Source organism: Rhamphochromis longiceps, linkage group LG8 (genome assembly GCF_057381845.1).
Source record: "Rhamphochromis longiceps isolate RC_006_pf linkage group LG8, R_longiceps_female_GT1.1, whole genome shotgun sequence".
In the NCBI taxonomy this organism is placed as follows: domain Eukaryota; kingdom Metazoa; phylum Chordata; class Actinopteri; order Cichliformes; family Cichlidae; genus Rhamphochromis; species Rhamphochromis longiceps.
In genome coordinates this window covers 28,234,719-28,260,008 of record NC_140564.1, presented here as the reverse complement: position 1 = coordinate 28,260,008, position 25,290 = coordinate 28,234,719, and the positions used below count along the sequence as shown (strand labels likewise).

General features: G+C 40.1%; 1 protein-coding gene and 1 long non-coding RNA gene across 2 annotated transcripts; one reads left to right on the top strand and one right to left on the bottom strand.

Annotated features, from left to right (window-relative positions):
* Positions 1-788: 788 nt before the first annotated feature.
* On the bottom strand, positions 789-23,956 carry cdc42ep4b (CDC42 effector protein (Rho GTPase binding) 4b). The gene is made up of 2 exons (XM_085416894.1): positions 23,594-23,956; positions 789-6,469 (listed from the first exon to the last, which is right to left on the bottom strand). The coding sequence occupies exon 2, from the start codon at positions 6,302-6,304 to the stop codon at positions 5,300-5,302; it is 1,005 nt and encodes a 334-aa protein (XP_085273020.1). The 5' UTR covers positions 6,305-6,469; positions 23,594-23,956; the 3' UTR covers positions 789-5,299.
* Positions 21,886-23,402, top strand: LOC146663927 (uncharacterized). The gene is made up of 3 exons (XR_014913080.1): positions 21,886-22,025; positions 22,201-22,502; positions 23,267-23,402. It is a non-coding gene; the product is annotated as an uncharacterized LOC146663927 (long non-coding RNA).
* Positions 23,957-25,290: the final 1,334 nt, after the last annotated feature.

The following is a 25,290-nucleotide window of genomic DNA, read 5'->3' as shown; positions in this document are numbered from 1 at the left end:
GATTTTCCATGGTTATGCCAAATGAAGCCAATTTAATCTGTCCAGATGTATTTGAAAAATTGCTTCAGAAATGATCCAGGTCTCTATTTAAAGCTTGTATTTCAACAAGAAAGCTGCTGTTTTTGGACCTAGGATCACAATCCTCTTCATAACCCTTTGACTAGCTGCACTGAACCCAGACATGCAAGTTAAATCTGGTAACAGTAAAGCTAATGTACATATTATCGCATATCCAGATGGTTTTTAATAGCAGAAACCATTTAAGGTTTAAAAAAAGCAAAAACAAACAGATTTATTCCATCTGTACATTTCTGTACTACTCTTCTTATCAATCATTAACACGCCATAAATGCATGTTTTCTTGCCTTTTTGACTCTCGTTTGTAAGGTTCATGAACCGTGATGAGACAGTGCACGTTTTAAGGACTGCTCTGTTGTATTAACGAGGCTGTAAAGCCTATCAAAAGCAGTGTGGCTGAAGGATCCTAATTAGCTCACAGGACTCCACTTGCCATGATGGGATGTGAAAACTGTTAACACGGGGTTTTATCTTTCATTTCAGGGTTATTTGCGTAGAATAATCCACTGCGAGAGTGTGTTTGTTAAACTGTGGATTTGGCTCTTTCTGCAGTTCCCTCATTGAAATCGGACCTTGCAGTAGACGGCACAGTTTATACTGAGCTTTCTGCCTGTTTTGTGCCCAATGTTACACATTTAAAAAGTTTGAAAATTACGCAGCCTGCGATGACAGATTTGCAAATATGAAACAAAAGAAAGTTGATCACAGTAAAAGATTATCAGCTTTCTCTTTTATTGAAAAATATAGAAGTTATTTCAAAGAAAGAAAAGTGAAGATAAATATATTAATATACTGTAAAACCAGAATATGGAACAGGGAAAGAAAACAGTACATACTTGGCATATCACTAAAGCCAGTGGGGAAAAAAGGAAACATTCTTTAGCTGAACTTTGAGCCAGCTGTCTTACGCAGTTCTTATCTCGCTCTCTCTTTTTTTTTTTTTCACTCCCCACACCATTGCTGTCAGGGAATGAAAAACTTCTAAGCAGACCTGGGGCAGAGTGTGTTTGCAAATTCTTTTACATGGTTTATTCTGGCCTACTTAGGAGTTTCCCACAGAGAAACACAACAAATGCCCGAAAGTTAAGATCATTATGCTAAAATACATTAAGTATTTTAGCATAATTTTGTGTACTTTTCCACAATTTTCTATTTATGTCTTCCAAAATCTACAGCAATATACTGTCTGGTGTTGCAGACAGCTGTGAAAATGTCGCAATGCAAACACAATCTGACCACATATGTACCATATCATGTTAAATCCAATATTTGTCTGTTTGCTTAGTAGGATCTCATAGTCACACTGCTGGTAACAAAGCTTGTTTACTGTAATCGCTGATGGCACTACCTATATGTACATTATTTTATCAAAAGATAACAGCAAACGTCTTGGAGATGAACAAAAGGGATTGCATCACCCCAAACACTACATGTTACAAAACTGATCAACAGAAGACATCCTAAGATTTGGCCCATATACACTGAAATATAAAAAGAGGTCTATAATGCATATCTATACAGAAGTAGAAAAAAACTAAATCCAATGTGCTGCTAACATTACTACAGAAGCCCTGAGAGGCAAGTGAGGAGTTGAAAATTAAGGTGTTGTCTGTGTAATCTTTCAGAGTGATTTTTTCCCCCCCACATCTGTGAGACAGGTGAAGAGAAAGGTTTCCACTAAAGTAAGGAAAAAGAAAAGTTCTGCCAGGGCCACATTTCTTTCATTTAACTAACCAGTAGTTTTGATGCTGAAAAACCAACCAATTACAACCAGAATGTAACAGAAAAATGAAAATCAAAGTGAAAAATTACAATTAAATGTTTCCAATTTATTTCCACCCCAATCGACTGAGTGAAAATATGTTAGAAACCCAAAAACAAACTTCCTACAAAATAAATTTAAAATACCCTGGCATAAGAAAACATTTTGGATCATGCATTAAAAAAAAGAAAAACAGACACCCACTTTTTTTCCCCACTCAGGACTTCTATACCTTATCCAACAATATAGTTAACATACTTGGCAATTTCCTCAGGATCGCCTTCAGTTTCAGAACGTCTTGCAATCTATACGGGCACATAGTGTTCCAAAACATTACAACAACCCAGAACAGAATGGCACAGCATCCTGATTCTATATACACAACCCTGCATCAGTGCCACAACAGGAAATTCCAAGCTAACATTTGTCAAATGTGGCAATTAGTTTTTTTTAAAAACACGAAATAATAGAAGAAGGTCAGACATTAATCATGGATACAAGAAAGTAAAGTACGCACTCTTTCTGTGTAATTTATAGCTGAAAGTAGAGCTGGGCGATATGAGATTTTTTCATATCACGATATGTTTTTTTCATTTCAGGCGATAACGATATCTATCACGATATAAGACAAATAACTATATTTGTAAGATTTAAATGTGCCGTTGCTCACAAGTAAAATGTGAAATAATCAGCAGCTTGTTTTTATTTAAATATTTATTTCCCATAATAAGTTCAACAGGGTAGATGTACTTAAGGAACATGAGACTTTTTCAGATAGATAAAGGCAAATATTGCAAACTACACAAAAGGCAGCCGCTAAAGCGTTTAAGTTTCAAAATAGAACAAACGAAACAGACTAAATTGTCAATTCCACTTAGAAACAAAATATTAATTCTAAAAATAAATCTTAGTTTGTTTTACAGAAGAACAGACAAAACTGACTAACTTTTGTCAATATCAAATAAACTGAGAACTAAAAGGAAATTCTCAATCTCTCCTTGTTGTATAGCTGAGCTTTTCAAACAGTTTTAACAGTTACTTTAGTCTGACAAAAGCCGAATGACGAATTAGCGCTTCCAGTCAGAGACTGAGGCTACGTCCACACGTACACGGGTATTTTTGAAAACGGAGATTTTCCGTTTTCGTTTTAAAAATAATCCCGTCCACACATAAAGGGAGAAATGAAAGAAAACGCTGCTATGAACATGCCAAAGCAGCAGGTGGCGCTAGATTCCTAACCATGCAGAAATGTTGGCCAATCAGAAGTCTAGAAGCCTCGGTGGGAAAAAGTAAACAAAGCTGGGGCATAGAAGCAGAACAGAGTCGTATGTGTGGACGGACAGTAACTGTGTGTATATGTAAGCATTTAAACACTGCAGAGAGTAGAATTAACAGTAACAGTATTGTAGAAATTCATTTCACCGAAACAATAACGTGGCGCACAGTGTGACGCATGCACCAGTTTATTGTATTTCCAGACTTGCTTTCGGCACAATTTACAGTGCACGCTACTCTGTTTTTTGTCAGACTTGAAATAGCCGAAATACCTTCACACTACGGAACTTCTATGGCTCTTCCGTTCGACAATCTCTCCGGCATTGGAACCATCATCTGTTTTCTCTTCGGTCACACTCGGTTGATTTTTCTAGTCGGCACACTCATTTCCTCCATTACGCGCTGGCTCCATTACCCGCTGGCTGCTTCCCAAACAAACACACGTGCGGCTTGGCACTTGTTCTGTACGTAACAAGTCACGCGACGTGACGCTGCGGCTGTGATTGGTTCGGCTCTGCGCTACTTAATTTGGATTGGCTGACCTTTTTTTTTTTTTTTTAAGAGGACAAGAGCGGCGAGGTCTATCGCGATAGCTTAATTTCTCTATCGAGTAAAAGTTATATCGCGATACATATCGTTATCGTTCTATCGCCCAGCTCTAGCTGAAAGTAATCTGGAGTAGCCTACCGAGTGAAACCAACTAAACACAAAAAAAGCCAAAGGGAAACAGCCCACCTATCTGTTTCTGGAGCAGTTCCAGCTGGTCGGGGGCCAATATTCTCGCACATTTAATGAGTAGACTGGGAGAAGCCAGATGATTGGTTGATTTAATCATCTGTTCCTACTATGTGATTCTGGTTGGGTAAAGGAGTTGAGTATTATCACCTTTGGGTCCACTTTGGGAAGTAAATATCCTTCTCATTGCTCAGAGACATACCTGATGCCCATCTGTTAAGTAGCAGTCCTCTAATAACACTTTAAACATGCTACATCCTTTCTCTGCTCTCAGAGACAAGCCTGGACACATGTACAGAGAGAGGGAATGCTTTTGACAGAAGCATAAATGCTTAAATGTAATTATATGGTGGCAACTCCCTTCACAAATGTCTTACATCTTTCCACTGACCTGCTAATCCTACTTCAGCTAAGAAGCGGAATGAGAGGCATGACAGACACACATATTTTACCACAATCACAATTCCTGTCTTGCTTTTTTTTTTTTTTTTTAAAGTACAAGACACATAACACTTACAAAAGGCCTCTTTTTGACAATTCACAGTTTTTCTGTATTAAAAAAAAAATCTTTCACCAACTCTGATTTTGTAAAAGACATTTCCCTGTAATGAACATGGGATCAGGAGTGATTTAAGACAATTTATTGCCTACTTAAGGCCAGTATTTAAGTGCAATTCAGCCAACCTCTAACAAAGAAGATGGTTCTGTCTTTAGTACCCATAAGAAATTATGATATCTGGAAAAAACAACAACACAATTTTAAGACTAAGGAGTGCACATTAAGAATGATCCATCCCTTATGACAACAAATTAATAAATATTACAGCTGTCTGTGAATTTAAAGAATGCAGATATTCCCAATGAAAAATGGAAACAAAATAATAATCTACCCAACTCAAAACAGCAGCAGGCTGCTGTATACTAACTCCCAGATACTGCAGATACAATAAAGTAGAAAATAGCATAAATCAACTGTTAAACTCTTAAAAAGGCATAACTTTTTCTGTTTAGTGTCTATGCCAAAATAGTGTCATTGGCAAATAAAATCCCATATTCACTCACACACACTGGGATTCTAACGCCATCTTGGTTTCACTCCTCATCCTTTCCCTACATCCTTCCACAGAATCCATACCACACATCCACATTACCCAATCTCACTGTCATCTCTTCTCTCTTCTTAAAATGATATGTCTGTGATATTATTTACTAATGGTTTGCAATTGCTTCTTCTTGGTTAAGGGTTTAAATGTGGTAAACAATACTTTTTTGGGAAAACTGAGACTTTACCAGTAATATGAGTAAACCCAAACACTTCAAAAAGGGCCACTTTGTGAGCCAGTCAGTCTGCACTGTAGCGTGCATTTAGCCCACCCTAGCTACAGCATGGTGAAAAAGCCTTATTTATCATGTTTACAGTCCTTTTCAACTGTTCTTGGCAGCTAAAGTCTAAACTCTAATCTCATCGTCATCATCCTCGTCCATGAAGGTGAAATCTCTCTCTCCTTCTCCCCCACGTGGGGAACTGTACTTTGCACTGTCCGTGTCACCGTCATGGAGGCGGTAGTTAGGTTTCTCCTCAGAACCAGAGCTGGACACAGAGCAGCTATCCATATTGTGGTGGTTGTTCTTGGTTTGTAGCTCAGGGGTGTAGGGATCCACCATGGCTTTTTGCTGGTACATGCTGCGAGGAGGCCTTGCAGGGGCTCGCTCTTCTGCATCGTCATCATCTATGTGGGGAATGAGGGACGGCGAAGCATGGCCCTCGCTTCCCTTGCCTTCCTCGTAGCCAAGGTCATCCTCCTCCCAACCTTTCTTTTCCATCACGCTCAAGATGTCCCCGAGCATCGAAGGGCCCAGGTCAATGTGGAAGGACATTATAGACTCTGCGTGCTTCATCCCACCTCCCTTAGGCATGGATGGAGGCAAATCTGTAGGTTCGCCAAAATCCCGTTCCTCAAGCTCTGGATCAAGGGCTGCCATAGCTGCTGCTCCATTTAACGGCTTGCTTTCGATCTCATTCACCTTCTTCATTGGGCTTGAGGAAACGCTCTTTGGCAGTTGGATACCTCTGTTAGTACCCTCGTCGTTCAGGTACGGCAGGGATATGGCAGTCTTCACAAACTGAGAGGAGCCGGCAGAAGGTGCCATCGCATTGTACTCACACTTGTCCGCCCGATTTACAGACTGAGATCGCTTGCTGTTTCTGAAGGTACGGGACAGAAGCCCGGGCTTGGAACTTGGTGAGCCTTGCTTTTTGTCTGGCTCCCTGGGAGGTTCTCCTGAACGGGTGCTGAGAAATGAGGTGTCCCCAAAGGCATCGCCCCCTCGGCCCACGTGCATGGTGTGACGGAAGTCCCCCAACGGAGCACTGATCATCTCTGCGGTCAGGTCAGCCCGAGACCTCCGCTTTGACTGATTGGAGTTGCTGACCAGTTGCTTAAGAATGGGCATGATGGCAGTCTTTTAGTAACGATCCACAGGTAAAATTTAAATTAGGATCTGAAGGTGGTCAGGAGAGTTCCTTTCAAAGTTTTTAGCAATTGTAAGGGATGTTGTCAAAGCACATATAACTTCAGGTGTTTGAGTAGAGCCATTCTGGTCCTTGGTTGAAAAAGCCTGTGGTGAAGAAGAAGAAGGAGAATACAGAGCATTAAAACCACATCAGTAGTTCTGTAAACTAAATGTAGCTCTGCAACATGGCAGGCAAAGTGAAAACAAGTAATAAAAAAAAAAATAGATTCCATTAAACTGAGATAAAAATGTAACATTCTGCTTTGAAGAATTCTTTCTATTCATTTCTCATTACTCACTATTGCATAAAACGCTCTTTTCTGATCTCCATCAAGCATGGAAAGTTTGGTAGCCAGGGCTTCAAAATGAAGGCTCACTTGAGTGGTTCTAAACTCTAAAAGGTTTTCTGTGCAGAAGACTGTAAGGGTGTTATGCAATCGTGAAAAGGCTCTCTTGTACAAAGTTCAAAGCACCCTCACCTTACTCCAACCCAGTCACAATAGCCCCTGTGAAGTTCTACCATGGTAAACTTCATTCCTATTCAAATTAGTTCGATTCATCTGATACATTTTTGAGCTTTTTCTAAAAGTCTAGGGCTGCTGTTGTGATCCGTTTTTCATGGGCTGCAGTGCCTGCCATCACTGCTGTGCTTTAGTTCCCATTTAGGCCCCTGCCTGTTACATAACCAGCAAGACACAGGATACTGTGAGCTAGAGCAGTTGAAGCTGGCAGAAATAAAAGAAAGAAGAAAAAAAAGAAAAAAAAAAAAGACTGAAGAGGAACAACATCTCTTCAGCATGGATCGACTTACAGCACAGCTCAGAAAACTCCAGACCGACTACATTTTGCTCTCACCCTCCCCTGTCTTCAAGAGATAAATAGTTTCCAAAAACTGCTTTTTATGTTATTCTCTTTTTGGGTGGAATTTGTCTTTTTAAACCCCGTAGGCAACACTTGAACACTTCACGCAGTGTACTTTGTTCCGTATTAATCTGTTTTTCATATAACATATATCAGCAACTTCTATTACATTTGTCTATAAAGCTTTGGTGAAAAGTAGCAGATTAAAAGGTTTTGAAACCCCCTTTGGAAAGCAGAATGATTCTTTCACAGGTCAGTTTGATCTTTTCCATGCCAAATGACTATACAACTAATTTTAATCCTTAGACCAAACTGACCTTAAACCACTTAAACCTTGAAACATGATCTTAGAACAGAAATGCAGTGGAAAAGAGGTTTAAACACCCACTTATGTGCTAGCTACAGTCTACTAGCTCCATGTGTTTCTGACATTAACAATGGCTTCAATTGTTTAAGCCAGACAGAAATACCATTACTCTCAGTGTTTTCAAACTCACGCTGAAGCCCACGCTCTAGGGCTGCATGCGTATCCCCCATGAATGAAAGGGGGCTTCACTCAACAATATTCCAAAGAAACGTCACCCATGAAAACATTTGCATCTCTGACAAGAACCCATTCAATTGGAAAGGGAACTGATGCACTAGAGGGAACAGAGGGGGGCTTGATAAATGATAAAAGCTAGTGCTCTTCTTTTTTTTTTTGCTCTTCTTTCAAAAGACAGATCATCCCCAAAGAGTACTAAATTCTATCCACTGCCACATTTTTATCTTCCATATTCACCACCTTCATTCAAGATTTCTTCAGTAGTTCTGGTGCTAATGGAAGAGACACATTGTTCTCACAGTGGTTGAACAAAGACCAAATGTAATAAGGATAGTACTCCAAAGGCTTATTTTCTTGTTCTGTTGAAAAAGCTATTTGAGTTCAAGCTCACACCCATATACGTGACAACTGGAAAGAGCTTACTGTTACTAAAGCTATTTACGCCACAACTGGGTGCCAAATTACAAGATTATAGCTTAAAGCAAACAAACACCACCAATATCCTCCGGAGCGGAGGCACTGTTGTTAAATTAATGCAGTATGATCCATCATTGGGTAAACCCTTTATTATTTCATGCATTGTGCAGTTGCCCCATTAGTATCTGCTGCACAAAAGATTGCTGAATGTGTGGCTGACCGCTAAAGACAACTCATCATCTTACATGTTCCTCCCTGGTGCACAAAGTTTTGTATTTCTCTATGGCAACGTCAGAGCTGAGCGCTGGCTACTAAGTGGGCTTCCTGTCTCTAAGCTGACCAGAAACGGCGAGAAAGATTTTATCCCCTACATGGAGAGATCAACTCATTCAGATGGATTAACCCTTCCCGGTGACCACATGCCAGGCAATAAGACAAAGTTCACATTGCAATAGCTGAGGGGCGGAAGCTTTTGATGTGCCATGTGACTCGAAGACATTCAACCTCAGCATAAAAGATGTCACTGAGTTCTCGAATATCAAAAGGTGCAAACCTCACACCTTAAGTCATTCTAGGAAATGGCCCATTTTATGCCTTGGGGAGCCCCTTGGTCTTTGATGAGGAATAGTTTCAAAACCCCGCAGGGTCATCAAGACCCCATTATTGTGGCTGTGACAAAAAAAATGAAGCATGACCTGCCTGGAGTCCTGTCATATTCAGTTTTAGCCTTTCAGTACTTTGTAAAAACATACATTATGAGAAATGACACAGTCATTTTCACCATTCAGTTTCAAAATAACACTCCAGAATGGTTCAATGCTCTCCATATGAAACGGTGACAGTGTTAAATGTTCTTTTACACAGAAAAGGGATGTTTCTTCTTTGTTTTTTTTAGTTCTCAGGGGAAATTTGTCCATGCTGTCATCAGTTATATGTACATTTAATGCTTAGATTGTTAAAGTCATTGGCAGCATGACTATCAGCACTATAAAAAGTTATTTTGGAAAAGCAAACAGATTCAAGGACTCATTTTCATTCACATCAGTAGAGTGTATTTGAAGAGGAAATGGTGACCTTTTAGATAGATTTCATTGCACAATAGGCGAGCGGGAGTATCTTATTGTTTGGTTTTCTGTTTCTAGGTGACCCTTTGTTCTTCTCATTTTATTACTGTTACTAGCTAGATGAAAGAAATGGAAGTATGGGGCTTAACTACAACTCCGTCTAGACATCTAAATAGAAAATAATTTAAACACAAAAACGCTGTTAAACCCGAGCATTTACTCATACATTGTGTTGAAAAGGAATTGGTTGATCAGTGATTCCAGTTTGACCTGACACTTGACACTCCCAGCCCAGCTGGGGGCAAAATTCCATTTTAGCTCTTTTTCACACAGAAGATCATATTCCTATTGGATAGCTACTGATGCAACACAAAGAAGGCTTATACAACTTTGTGTCAGAGCACTCAGTGTGCCTAAAAATATGAAGATATTGTTAGTTTGCTTCAGTTGAGAATCGGTTTTTGTTTTTTGTGCCAGTCAGTGACAAAGCCTTTATGTAATGGAGTCCCACATGGCACTAGCTTGAACTGAGACAAGTGGTGACAGGGCCATGAATGATTAAGAGCATTTTATGTCGCCAGCAGAATGTGATGTGGGCAGAATGACATCACAACAGCCAACATGCTCATCAGCGCTCAGCGTAACGCTTGTAATCCTTAGGATCACAGGCGCCCTGCAGTCCTCGGCTATCCTGTGTCACTTTCTCTCCTTCCACTCAACAAAGAGGGGAAAGAGGCTTTGGCTGCTCATCCAATAACAACTTGGCTACTGTCATGTTAAACCAACCGGCATGCAGACTATATAAGAGTTTCTGTTTTTATCTTTGGCTCCATTTAAATTTTTTAAAGTGAGATGGAGAAACAGTCTATCCTTTTTTCACGAGGTGGAGGAGGCCTTCATGCAAATATTACAAAGAGTCAGGTGAAGGGTAAATTCAAACCTTGTTATTTTTAATACTAGAATAACGAGCATATATTTAAGCACATAATGCACTGCCTAAGCTGTCTCTGCAATAAGAAAACTTCTGCTCGTTTTAACCTTGAACTACCCAGAGTCGTCTCTATAGTTCATTCCCACTGTCAGTGTCATTGATATGCAAATGAATATTCAAGTTAGCCAACGCCATCTATGACACTGCTAATCAGTTAATCAATGGAGCTGCATAACAATGGAACGTTCTTAACTCAAAGTGACAAAGAAGATTGGGAAATTTCATTAGCACTTATTCTGGCAGGCTCTAACCTTCACACCAAACATCTGATTCCCACGGGTGAAGATGATTCCCACGGGTGTGGGGGTGGGGGGGGGGGGGGGGGGGGGGGCGCGTGGGGGTAAAAAAAAAAAAAAAAAGCACTGAAATAGCAAAAAGTTATAGAGAGAAGAACGACTGTTGAAAGGTGAAACAGATCACATTGCTGAAGGAGTTAAAAATAATACATTCAATTATTTATCTTATTTTACAGCAATTTGAATTTGTATTAATGTGAGTTCTGTGGTTATGTTCAAAAATGTTTTTGTAACATGTAAGAGAATTAAAAATACTATTAAATATGGTGCAAAAACTAAAGGATTAGGAGAACTCATGAACTATGTATGAGTCTGATTTCGACTCACATCATGTAACTGCAGCTCATTAGCAAAGCCTCCCTCTGACTTCACGGTGCTTTTTCATGTGCCTCAAAGTTTCCTCCAAGCAAATCTACTTACTTGCCTTAACTCACCACACAGATAATAAATAATAAATATAAATATGCCGTTTGTTTTGGCCTTGCTTGGCTTGCTCCGCCTGCAAACAGCACCCAAAAACTAAATCAGAACTGCATCTAAAAAAATAAATAAATAAATAAAATAAAAAAACACAACATCTGACTAACACCATAAGACAGTAATGAAAGACTTTTGACGTGATTTTCTACAATTGCATGCTCTGCTACAGACAAATAAAAACAATAAACTATCATTTGCTTCTTTGCTTATTTGTTACTGCCTGACACATAAGGAACCTGTTCTTCCTGTTTAACTTCATTTATAGTTACCTAGCTCTAAGGCAAGCCTTGCATGATAAACAGCAAAAGTATCCTGAGCAGAAACATGCAGAATGTTATGACACTAATGGCCTCACCTCTCAACAGTAAAGGATATACATAATTAACACAGGTGAAACTGACTTGTACAAAGTATGATTACATGGTGAATGGATCCCACTAATATAAGCACGTCTAGAACACGCTCTACCCGCTTATTTGCAAGTCTCACTGCATTTTTCAGAGAGAAAACAGGGAAGCAATGAGAGTCAAATTTATCCAGCCAGTTCTTTTTTACTGAAGAGTCTGCAATGGCATTCCACTTCTAACACGCAGGTTCTAGGCAGAGCTGTGCAGACGCACGTCTGCAAGTTGTCACTAGTAAATTTGTAACATAAGCTATTCTTGTTGATCACTAAGTGTTCTCTCGGCTGATGAAAAGACAAAAGTTAGAATATACAAAAAGTCTTTGCATTGAAGTAAAACAGACTGATAAGTGTTAAAAACATTAAAGTGAAACACAGCATCACCATTGCAGGGTGACACGCTATTGAGATTTTTAGATAAATACAAGCAAATGTCTCTGTAGTCTCTGCGCTGGTTGAATTCCCATAATCTTTTTTCGGTGTAGCCACAGAGCTATGCTTTACTGATCCCAAAGGATATGAAGTGAAAATAAAGCAGTTTTTTTCACATGAACTCCAAGAAAAGTTGAGAGAATCACTTCAGGACAATGTCTGAAGTAGGGCTGTCACGATTAAGTCGACTATCAAAATCGTTGACGACTGATTTAATAGTCGACGCATCGTTTGAAGCTTTGTAAGATCACAAAAGACGCAGGAATAAGTAGTAGGATTTAAGAGTGTAATAATGGACTGAAACAGAAGATGGCAGCACTGCATGTACAAGGATGCCAGCTGCCGTTAAACCCCGAAGAAGAAGAAGCTTTGTCCCAGAATTCATAGCACAGCCCAGCTCAGTTTCCAACAATGGCGGCAGCTAGTTAGTTTTAATATTAACTCTTATTATTCTTTTTGGGTCACAAAATAAACGTTTGACATATTTTCAGGCGAGAATGTAGCTGTGTAAACCTCAAATATCTGCTCAGTTTATCAAGACATCACATATTTTCAAAAGCGCTCCGACGTTTTCGGAGACATCTGTTACCCACTAGCTCGATAGCGAGCCGGGGTCAAGGCTCACTGAGAACACTGGACTCCCGGCAAATCGTTTTCAAACCCACCGCCGTCTTTCGCTACTCAGGTTAAACATATAAGTCACTTAGATAACTTCAAAATGTTATTGTTTGGCTTTTTTCAGTGTTTTATTTGTTCCTGAGTAAATCGGTTTGGCTGAGATTAAATTATAGTTTTTACACAGCTGAATAAACGTCAAGCAGAAAACTGATTATCAGAAGTGTGAGATGCTCGAGAATATACTCCGGTGTCCTGTTATATTTTAGATAGCAAGGAGTTTATTAAACTTCACCGAAACAATCTGTAAATTTCATTAAAGTTTAATAAACTATCATCTTGTCTTTATTTTTAGTTAGCACATATCTTAAACACTTACAAGCTGTAAGCTAATGATAGTTATATAAGAGCAGATGCTGCTGGTGCAATAAGCTGTACGTTTTACGTCCAATGGATGATGATCTGATTAGTCGACTAATCGCAAAAATAATCAGTGACTAGTCGACTATCAAAATAATCGTTTGTGGCAGCCCTAGTCTGAAGTAAGGAGAAGGTCCACTTGAGACACCCCGTCACTAGAGGAAATACTTTGTAGGGTTTAGACATTTGTGCTGCGTGGGTAGAGCATGCAGACGGCAGGACGCACTGTATGACACCAGCGTACTCGCTGTGAATTCACTGGAATGTGTCAGTGTCACATGCCTGCTACTGGACATCCAGAGCTTGAAGGTTTAAGACCCTTCTGACTTTACTGAATATTTGTATTCCCACACGTATCTCCGATGGGCAATGTCTTAGAAAGTTCAGGTCCAGACTGCATTTGGGAAAATTACTTAAGTTGAATTAATACGATTTATGCAGGGAAGGAAACATAACCAAGAGTTTACTGATGCTATTATGCTGACCTGTTTTCACTTAACTTATATTTTTATACGTTTTGAGTTGTGTATTTATTCCATGCCATATGGCGTGTGGTGGAAAAAGTTTGACAACCACAGTTTCAAACAATCATTGATGTATAGTTTCATCAAATTCCAGCCAGACAGACTTGTGCTGTTGAAAGACTGTCTTTGAATTAGGAAATGCTGTTTATTTGGCCTAAAATCCATACAATGGTCATAATCACTTAATACTAACAAAGCCTTTTTTCAATAACAGCTCTTCTGTGCCGTTTCTAATGCATTGATTAGCAAAATGCTGTATGTGCTTCAATGGGTTATGCTTACGTAATGCATTTCTACTGTACTGTAACAAATTACAGAACAAAGAAAGTCCTAAAGAATACCTTTGTTTTTATTTTAAAGGGTGTATGTGCAATAAACATGCATTGAGGTCATATAATATAGGGGGTGCTAGGTTTTGTCATGATATACACAGCAACCTTGTTAAGCTGTAATAAGAGAACAGAAGCAGAAATTGATATGAGGTATAGTTTGGTCAAGATTTACCAGAAGCCTAAAAGAAAGCAATTGTGCCAGTATCAAAATACAAATATGGTTTGTGCAATCTGAACTTGAGATTTAAGCAACACAACAGCTTAAAGATACTTGAAACCTGAAACAAGCAGACAATGGGCTTACACAGAGGTCAAAGATGAGTTGTTCAGGTCACTCCTGAAATGCTGAGTGCTTCATGTAAAAAGCCTTCAGGAGTTCAAACAACCAGGACACAAAGACATACCTACATCCGCATGACTGTTGCCAAAGTACCACCACCTGTGTGTGTGGAAACTGTGGAGTATCAGCCTCCAGGGCCCCACTGCCACCCAGGCAAAAACAAAAACACAAGAGGATTAAGAGCAGCCTTTTCAGCGTGAGCGAATAAAACCAGCATGTCTGGACTAGCCCTCTGCACTGCGACAGTTCCTTAGGGTGTATGGCACAACCTCCAGTTACGACCCCAACACTTCCTGTGACACAAACACCAAATGAATTTATTTTCAGTCTTTACAAATCCTGATATCCAGAAGCACAGGACAAACTTCCAAATGATTCTTTGTGTTTCCAGTCAAACTGGCCTTTTATAAATCTGTTATTCCTGCATGGCTGGACAAAGCAGCAAATACTGGGTGGGCTGCCATGCTGTGCCCCAGCCAAAGAGAGAAGAGAAAAAGGCTGGCTCATAATCAAACAGATAGATAATGAACATGCTCCTTGATTAAAAAATAAGCCTCTGCCCAAACAAGTCTACCGAGAGTTTGTTTTGAGGGGGAAAAAAATATATATATATATACACCCCCCTCTTGGTGTATGAATAATATCTAGAGTAAAAATTAGAGGGAGTAAAGCCTTTCCCATGTGAAGCAATATTACCTCAGGGACTTGTGCAAAAAAGGGAAGGCACAGATGGATTCACTGAAGAGAAACACATCCTCAAAGGGCGGCGGAGGGTGTCACCACATTGGATTCACTCAGTCATGCCAGCGCAGTGACAGACGTTCTTTCACCGTGTCCTGCATGAAATGTACCCAAGCCCTCATTATGCCTACTGTGGATGGTTTGAACTATACTCTGTGTGCGTGTGTGTGTATGCGCACGTGAGCGTACATGTCTAATTAATCGCCAAAATCCTCCCCATCAGTCTCTAACAAATAGACAGCATTCACGCCTGGTACCAGAGGTCAGGATCTGAGCCAAGTGGTTGAATTAACTGTCCAATAGCTGCTGGATCGTGAAACGATGCAGAATTTCAACTGAGGATTGTTTTGTAGATGACAAAGAGGGAAAGTAATGCTTTGTTGTAACATTTGGCTTACACTATACTTAGAAAGTTTAAACAGCTTACATGCCGTATTGGCTGGTTGTTTTAAAAATGAGACCTTGGGGAAAACCCCAACAAAAATAAAAAAAATTGGCACTATATTAAAAAAGATAATCTAGTGCCAGACAGCCAAGCTCAACGCATATATCCGCACACACTCTCTGGTAAAAGCAGCAGTAGGCCTCTCAATGGGACTGAAAGATAAGTGACCGTTTTCTGCTCTGCGTCAACTTATCAGCAGCTTGTGGCTTTTTTTTGTTACTTTTTTTTTTTGTTTTTTTTAAATCAGCAGCCTCCTTGCTAAACTCAAATACCCAAACTGACTATAAAGACCTTAAGCAGAGAGCCCTGACAAACAAGATGAGTTAATAAACCCCCATGGTGTTCACTTTAATGACACCGACTGCAGCAGGCTAAACACTCGCTGACCAAAGAGAACACCCAAGCCCGCAAACATAGTCACTTCAACCAGATAATAGCAATTCACAACAGCTGAGAAGCTGAAAAATGCCATAACAAGACAACAGAGATAAAAACTGGAACACGGTACACAGCTACTGCACTCCTGAAGCATATTGTAAGCTTAATTGCACCCTTCCTTGATTTACCTGCATCCACTGTGATTTTGTTAGTGCTGTGTGTAGATGTTGTGCTTGCTGTGAGTGAGCATGTGTTTAAGTTCTTACCAGAGTGACTCTTCAGGAATGTCCAACTAGCACACAAGGATAAATTACATCTCAGTTGCTCCTCAAGGGTTGGGCAATCGTCATAGCCAAAGCGCCCTATCATCATCCTACGTGACTGCCAATATAAATAAAGAGCTAAATAATGCATCAAGGTCATTTATTGGCAGTGTTGGGACTAACGCGTTATTAAATAACGCGTTACAGTAACTACGTTATTATTGTGGTAACGAGCACGGTAACTAGTTATTATGCCAAAATCAGGAACGCGTTACTCGTTACTGGGATTTAGATAGGGTCGTTACTCGTTACTTCGTGTGGTGGCTATCGCGGAGCTTCCACAGATTCAGTAACATTAGCAAGTGGTGGAGGCCAGCAGGTGGATGAGGGAAAGGGGACGCAGAAGGAAAAGAGACCCGAGGCGGCCGCCGGTCCAAGTGTGAACTGCACTTCAGGTAAGAAGTTATGACCTGCAGTCTCTCTGGGTCAGATATGAACCAAGTTTAGGTGGAGTTTATTTTCGTTATTCTGACTTTTTCCGTACTGCGTGCTAGCTAGCATGACGGAGTTTCTATACAGCTGGGTGGGTGCTATGAAGTTAATGATGTTTAACTTTATTTTGTTCATAAGTTATTAGAGTTGCCAACCTTCCCGTCTGGTATTCAGAGAAAATATTACGCGTTTCTTATTGAGGTGAAAAGGAACAGTTTGTCCCGTAATTCAGCTACAATGAAAAAGACACAAAGCTGGAGTTACTCTGTGTCTTTGCTGCACAGCTGCCTCTTCTCCTTTCATCCTCTCCCCTCCCTCTCCCGTTTCTACTTCAATCATGAAACTGATCAATGATCAGCTGATCGGCTCTTGTTTGTTTATCGCTCACTTTGCGCAGAAAGAGGAAACCAGCGGATGTCGCGCTAAACAACAGCAGCACGTTTAAGCTTGATCAGCTGCTGTTAGAATTTATTTAATATTAATTTCTAGTATCAGCTGATGTTTGCTGGAGCCACAGCTGCAAAAAAGCTGCTGGTCATGATATGGTTTGGTTATCTGGTAAGAGGGAAACATGAAGATGAAACCAGGAGATGTCCTTACTGGATCATCAGAGCTGAACAGGTGATGGAGAAACAGGTTTACCTTTTAGGTGACATGAATGAGTTGAAGGGAAGTTATGAACTGTTTCTGAGAGACAAATAACCCCAGGATCCTTTTCTAAGCAGCTGACAGCTGGTAACTGTGCAGGGGCAGGTCTAGCAAAGTGTGGCCAGGGGGGCATGTAGGGCATTAATAGGGAAAGGGGGGCACAAAGAAATACTTTTCTTTCTTATTCTCATTTAAAATGTCTCGCTTTTAAAAAATAATTATCTGAATCTTACAACAAACGATTGATAGATTGATACATATATACCATCAAAACAGTGAACATCACTGTCACAACAGTGTTTGTTTTCATTCAAAGGCTTTATGATTTTTGCTATAATGGCGGCCAGTCTCTAGTCAAAATGCCCGGGATGATTTTTCTGTCCCAGTCCAGCTCTGTATGCAGCTCATCTGCAGTCTGGTGTTGCCTACATCTTCCTATTCAGAAGGCAGAATTTCCGAGTTCTGAGTACAATCGAAAGCACCACGACTGCAGTTTTTGTGTTGGATGTAAAAGGCGCACATGACGCTGTGACGTAGGCTAGAATCATGGCGGCGGTCAACAACGGTCCAGGCGTGGGATTTCTCTCGTGGAAATATGCACATTATCTTTTCCTTTCTATTGGTAGGTGGCACAGTGCACTTGTGGCAAGTAAGCAAGCTAAAAGACTGGCAAAGTTATGGAAGAAACACATTAACAAGAGAATTCTGAGTAAAACCAAAGTTACTTTCCCTAGTAACTAGTTACTTTGAAAGTAACGAGTAACTTGAAGTAACTGAGTTACTTTTGAGAGAAGTAACTAGTAATGTAACTAAGTTACTATTTTAAAGTAACTTACCCAACACTGTTTATTGGTAAGGTAACTGAGATAAATGATTAGTCAGTGCAATAATCTAATTAAATATAATTGGGAGTTGGGTCAGAACGAACTTGAGATTCAAGTTTAACAATTTAGGAAAAAAATCGTAACAATAAATTCTGTTTATCTATGAGCCAGACGAGAGAAGAGCCAAAACCTAAGAGCTTTCATGCATCACCACCTGATTTTCTCAGTAAAAACCTTTCAAGTATCATCGGTGTCATCTTACTGCAGTTCGTCTTTCTTTGATTTGGTTTTCTTAAAGACATTTGGCATACTACTTTGATTTGGCACTCAAATAACAACTTTGATTCCCTGGAAACTGGCAGCATAAAGTCTTAATTAGTAGAGTGCATACACTCAACCTGCTGTGGGTGTGAACAATAAGTTTAAAGTCCATCAGCCACTAAGTGTGAACTAACACAAATGTGTTCAAGAGTCTCACACATCCACATACAACCCCCACCCCCCAAAAACCCAAGTATATACACACATCTCACTAGCTCCCAGTTTGGATTTAGACAAACTGTATTTGTAACTGAGAAGCCAGCAAAGACACACAAAGCACAATGGAAAACAAAACAACAGAGAGGAAGGCGCGAACCAAACCCTTCTGGCACACCCAAAACCACACGCACATACCTATAAAGGGAAACAGACTAATGCAGGTAAGCTCACACAGGACGGGCCTCAAAGCTGATTCATGTAAACGACACTGAAACACATTCAGTTAAAACAAAGAGACAAAGGAACTTCGATCCTTATCAATTTAGGTATTGCAACTTCACCCTAGTCCATTCACAACACAGAACTGCTGACCTAGAAAAGGACCTCTATAAGCTCAGGCAGGAAATGTGTGATTCTCACAGGATTATCAGATATGCATGACAAGAACCCACAACAACTCATGTGACTGTTCCCATCTCCTGAACTGGTTTCCTTGCATGACTTTGTCATCTGGTAGTCACAGTGGTGACCAACATACTTCCTTTGTCCTTTTAGTATGCTTAAGGCCAAAACCACCTGTTTCTGTGGTCACTCAATGCTGGAAAACAATGATGGCTCATTGGAGTGTAAAAAAGGCCAATGACAAAAACTGCCAGCTGCACACCACCAGTTACTGTGTTTTTATTTTTGGTTTGTTTTTCTACACTATATTATCCAAGTCTACAAGAGTCGGCACATATGGTGCAGAAATACATCCTATTAATTGCAATACTGTGTCCGTAATTAAGGGTAAGTAAAAGGACGTAATACAATCATAACTGTTTAATGATCAACTCTGTATTGCATGAAAGCTTCCACTGTTGCCAGTACAGCTGAAAGAGCTGATGTAGTTTACACACATTTCTATTCAACTCTATGCCTGTTACTAGCATACTACCAGGTCCTGATCACCAACTCTGATGAGGAGGTCCTCATCATGAGCTTTAATCCTGGATCAGCAAAACTCAACAGGCCCCAGTAACAATGCAATTCTGGGGAGTTCTATATATATTAAACTATGTGTCAGCAGCAGTGCACTGGTTGCTACTGAAAGAGCTAACAAAGCATGGAGGAAGCTAACAGGAGCCAACAGGTTGGTAGTTTAGTATATGATCCAAGCCTATGTCAACAGTCCGTCGGCCGACATGGACAGTGATAACAGAGGGTGTTTTTTTGTTTTGTTTTTACAATGGCATGAGAAAGAGGAGCTCTCATGGAAAACCTGTGCAAACACAGGGAGAATATCCAACCTCCGTATGAACCTAGGACCCATTTGTTGTAAGGGACAGAGCTAACCACTGAACCACCATCTGATAAGACTTCTTATCTGTTACTTCATCCATTTGAGAAGGTATACTCAATGTGAAACAGAGACCATGAATTACAGAAAGATGCAGTAAAGACTTTTATTTTGAGCGGAACTATGACAAAAGCAAATAAATTAGCTAAATAATCATTCCATTTATGGTCTAGGTCCTGTTGATAGATTTAAAAAAAAAAGACCATTAAAAAAACATTTTTGCTACATTTTAAATTTAAATTTGAAGTTAGGAAAGTAATCTTTCAATTGACCCTCATGCTGTCTTAGACATAAAGCAAAACTCCCAGTCCTTTCCTCTCAGTAAGGAAAAGCTTTATTAATCTAACACTGGTGCTGGATCAGTACCCTGTATTGGCAGCCAAGGTACCCATACCAGTGTGTAACTGGAAGAAAAATAATTACCTTGTTTAAAAGTTGCTGCAACACATCTTGCAAAGTAGATTTGTGTAACCACACTGGTCCAACAACAGGATTTTGGATTATGTGATTTGGACACGCCAATCACCCTGATGTTGGGTATTGTTTTGTTATCTTCTTCAACATAACTGAAACCAAAGAGGGTGTTCTGAAACTTTGCAACATGGGATCGAGTCAAGCCGGCCACATTCAGCAGTTTTGAAATGCCTTGCGTCACGCGTGCCAATTTTCCAGACTGGTTTCACAGTTTAAACAATTGAGTTTAAGACATCAACAGTGACAGGTGATGCAAAAACGAGATCATACTGTGCCAAAACATACAGTACTACTGCGTGACAGATTTTGAAATCTACTCTATGCTGTCAGCCTGTTGTTGGGAGAGGACAAAATGACTTTAGTGTTTAGCAACGCAAAGTAAAACGTTTTTCCCGTTGAACTGGTTAGGTTACATTGATAACCAAAAAAAAGGCATAGGCATGGTGATGGGGTGTCAGGTGCATAGGGGCTGTTTCGAAAGAAAAGAGAGCACACTCTTCTGAGAAAAGATATGTCATGTGAAATGAAATGACAAAAAAAACAAAACTGTTGTATCACTGTTTCAGGTTAGTTCAAGTTGCTAAATGTTTATGCAATTATTTCTAGAACATTGATGCTACAAAATATGTCTACATGTCCAAGTTTCTATGTGAACAATTTCGTACTTTTTCCCTCTAATTTGCCATCAAATAAGACAATGATGGTCTCTGATGAATTTGTTTTTTCTTTTCTGACATTCAGAGTTAACTATAATTTGCAAAAACCTGAAGACACTGATAAAATATTAAACTGTTGCTTTTCATATCAAGTCTGTTCAAAGGTTAAGTCAAACATCCTCAGCATGACTGCTCTTCAAAGACCTCATTGCTTTCTTTGCAGGTGGGGTGAATCCTGTAATTGTCTGAGACAAAGCAACTTTCCTTGGGGAGTTCAACATAACCAGAAAGAACAGCTTAAAAAATGTGCACATGCGTCACTCGTGAAATGATTCAGACTTTGCAGAAATGATCAGGCCTCCATAGTTTCAAAGCTCTGGAGGGCTTTTTTTCAATGTAAATCCAAAAGGTATTAATTCACACGAATAACTCAATAATGACCTTTTGCTTGCTGCAAATTGCCCTCTTTGAGCCAAATGTCAAGACATTCTCTCATCATTACCTGTCAGTCTCCCATGGAGCTTGGAATAAAGGTAGATGAGCAAACAATTTACAAGGCCATTTCCTAAGGCATGGGAATATTACTCCAAGTTGTCACATCTGACTCCGGTTAACCAATTTATATTTATCGCCTAATAAAAACAAAAAGAAAAATGTTTCTGCTCTTACATTAAACCGTCACGTAGTATGAAACCCAGACACACAAATAAAACAGAAAGTCTATAAGGAAATGAGGTGCCCTCAGTTTTTACTAACTACACAAAAACTGCCTGAAGTAAATGTTTTCATGTACATGAGTCTAAATGCACGTCCACAACCTCTACTACTGCACACCCTCTTTCTAATATAAAACTGTAATGACCTCACCACAGCCAAGAGTTGGGAAAGTAGCCAGCTTCCTCAAAACGCAGCAGGAGTATCCTCCAGAGGAAACTCAAAGAGCCTCCATAGCAAAAAAAAAAAAAAAAAAGCACAGTCAGAGATGACACATACTCTCCCTCCCCTACTGGCTGTGCAGTGGACACAATAGATCTCGATGGTGAGATATCTGCCTGGCAGCCCTGGAGAAGACATCCACTAAGGAGCTGAAAGGCCTGAAGTGTGTGCAGTAATGCAGCACTGTTGTCACTGGAAAGAAGACAGAGAGACGCAAGAGGATGCCAGGAAAAAAAAGAGTGGCAGCGCTGGCAGGATGGTGACAAGTCAGTGTCGGAGTTAAGACAAGATTTCTCTAGTCTAGTCTAGTTTTTTGCACTCGTCTAAGTTCTTTGATTTAGAGTTATCAGTGCAGAGTACGTAAATGATTCATCGAGCAAAATGACAAGAACAGACCAACCTTTGGGCTCTTGTTAACTACTGCTCTGTGTTTGTGTGTAGGACAAGGGCAATAGTCACACAAAGTCAACACCAGACCTGAACTCATCAGTCAACGCGTCCTTTCACTATTGTCCAGACTGACAGCTTAACAAGCGTGAAGAGCTGACGATGAGTGAGGAATAATGAAACAGAATGTTATAAAACGGACCTGCAGACTTTATGGACAGTGTAGTTAAAGTCGGGCACACACTATACAGCCTTCATTTAGAGCATGATGAATGAGGCCGGGCACGTATACAGCCACTGTGGCAACTCTTACAGCAAATTACTCAGTTCATCAGGCGGGATGATGACCATAAGAGGTAAGTGCCAAGTCTTTAACCACAAACAGGAAAAAACTCCCTAATGATCCAGGGAGGTGGACAAATATGCCTGCCAAAGATGGGGTGAAAATAGCTGTTTAGATTGTAGAGCTCTTGCTAGATTCCCAGAGATTTCACTGAGATCCAACAGCAGCGGTATTAATGTTACGTAATTCTCACTGAAGAGAACTGATGCTCATGCAACCATCTGCCCCTTGCTCTGATTAAATCATGACCCGTCCTGTAGCCAAATATAGTTATTTGGGACACTTTTCTTAGACTTTGCAACCTAGTTTTAACTCTGGGATATCTGCTGCTTCATTGAGTTAGTTGCTCTTATTTACAATATGAAAGGCCAGAGTTTGTGGGCACATTACCACAGAGGATCCCAAATGTGAAATACGTCACTCTCTGCAATGGTAAACCCAGCTAATTCCTTTCTTGAGTAGTTTTTGGGCCCAAAACAAGAAAAATATCCAACTTTAATAAGTCATACAAAACTGGATTTGAAAAAGAAAAAAAAACCTCAGGAGATCCCATGACTTTTAACGAAAGTTATTAGCTCAGCACAGCTTTTTGGCCATTATTCAAACTGAAAGCACAGCAAAGTCTATAGTGGCATAGGTCAAGAAAATGGTTCCATATCAGGCAGGATATTTGTAATTTTAAAAAAGCACCCTTTAGATTAACGTGTTGGCTCTTGAATATGTTTTAAACTCAGGTGGTTACTTTTATTGTATCTTTTTTGACCCTGTACTTCCCAGTCTTCCTCAGGCTGATGGAGGACACAGAGGACGCGAGAGAGCTCATTGTTTTGGCTCCATATGGGACACCGAGGAACTCGATGAAACTGCCAGGCTCTGATTGTCCAGAAGCAGATGACATTCAAATGAGATGCAGATTTCACTCCGTTGGCTTTACTTCAACCTACGCCTCTTCCTCTGACCCCACAGAGTATTCTGGAAACTACACTCAACACACTGGCTACAACCCAAAGATGACTAAAAGTCGTCGCTCGTCATCAGAACAGCTCCTGGATACGTGTAATACAACAAAACATCACTCCTCAGGTTACCGCGAAGAAACGTTACCTTTTTCTTTAAGGTCCACGCGGTGGCGAAGTTTCAGACTATATCCCTCTCAACTTTCCGTAAACACCGCGAAGGGTGAGTTAGCACAAACTTAGTTATGAGTCCGTAGAAAGAGAAGCAAGAGAATTGTGGCAGGACGGTCCCTGTTCTGGTGCTCCCAACGTTCGTTTACTTTGCATCTGTGTGGCTCACAAAGCGGCCCTCCTCCTCCTCCTCCTCCCCTCCCCTCCCGCGCTGGAGAGCACCACCTCCTGCTGCGGTTTAAAGGGCCAGAGCGCCATTTATCCACAACGCCTAACAATAGCTGGGACTTCAACTTGAGTATCCCAAGCCTGACCCAGTGAGTGGTAAAGGCTGTTCCCCAAGCTAGCTGACAGGGACTAGTTGCTGCGAAGTAAAACATTTGAACACTTAAGGGAGAAGCAACCACCGTCTGGCTTTTTGTACCGCACGGGCTACCTTAGAAATGAGGCTGGCAGGGGAAACTGGTTATAGCCAAACTCTGCTATGCCCAAATGCAACAGAATTTGCCTACTGGCACATCTAAACCATGATCTAAACACAGATAAAAATAATAAAATCTTGCTTGCTGTTATGAAACAAGGAAATCTGCTGTTCTGTAATGTTGCACCCATATTTAGCTCCATAAAATAACAGCTTTAAAAAAAAAAACGTATTAGACTCATTTATTTGTTATATATATGTAGATAAAATTCGCGTTTACAAATGCTTGTATATAGACTAGTAGTTAAAAGTGGACAGAACTTCATATATCATATACATACACTGAATCAATGTATCATCTAACTTGTGAAGAAGGTGAATAACAATGCACTAAAGGTCATGCTAATATGGTTAAATCAGTATGTTTTCTCACGTTAGCCTTTTAGCACCACATAAATGACTGCTATTGGTTTCAAACATGCTAAATTTCAGAAATGTGCACTTAGTGCAAGAGCACACAATTACAACAGGAGTTAATGTTCTTCTCTTTTCTAATTTGTAGTATTAGAACAAATGCACTGAAAAGTAGCCTATTACTATAATTAAAGGTCCAGGCACATTGATTTATATGATCACTAACTCATAATAGCCATGGAGGTAATTAGGTTAGACATAGTGCCCTTTTCTCCAATTATTCCTGACAATTTCCAGATTACATTAAAAATGGCCTTTAATTTCACACCCACAAAGCAAATTTACAATGTCTGATGTGTAAATCATCCAGGCCACATACAAATGAGCATGTGTGTGTGCGTGGGTGTGGTTACAATAGTAAGCTGGGCCTCAGGTGTGAACTTTAATTCTCCACTGACGCCCACCTGTCTGTCAAAGCCTAATTTTCCCACCTGTAAATATCATTAGGGCTTATATTTCAACATGATGAGCCAATTAGTGGTGTATTGTTTTACGGCATACTCTGTTTAAGTCTGTCAGAACTTCAGCGAGGGTAGGCAGGAACATGACACTTTGATGGCAGGTTTCCCTGAAGCAGGCCCCTTATTCATTTATTGCTTCCTTGTGTGGCTCTGTGTTCTTTGTTATATACTGCACACAGCCTAAATGACTACAGTAAATGGGGACAAAAGGTATTCTCTTTTCTCATAAAAAGCCTCTCAACTGAGATATAAATAATTGTGACCTACTATGAGTCCTGAAAACAATTTATGTCACAATTTTTTAGCTGCCTCACATTC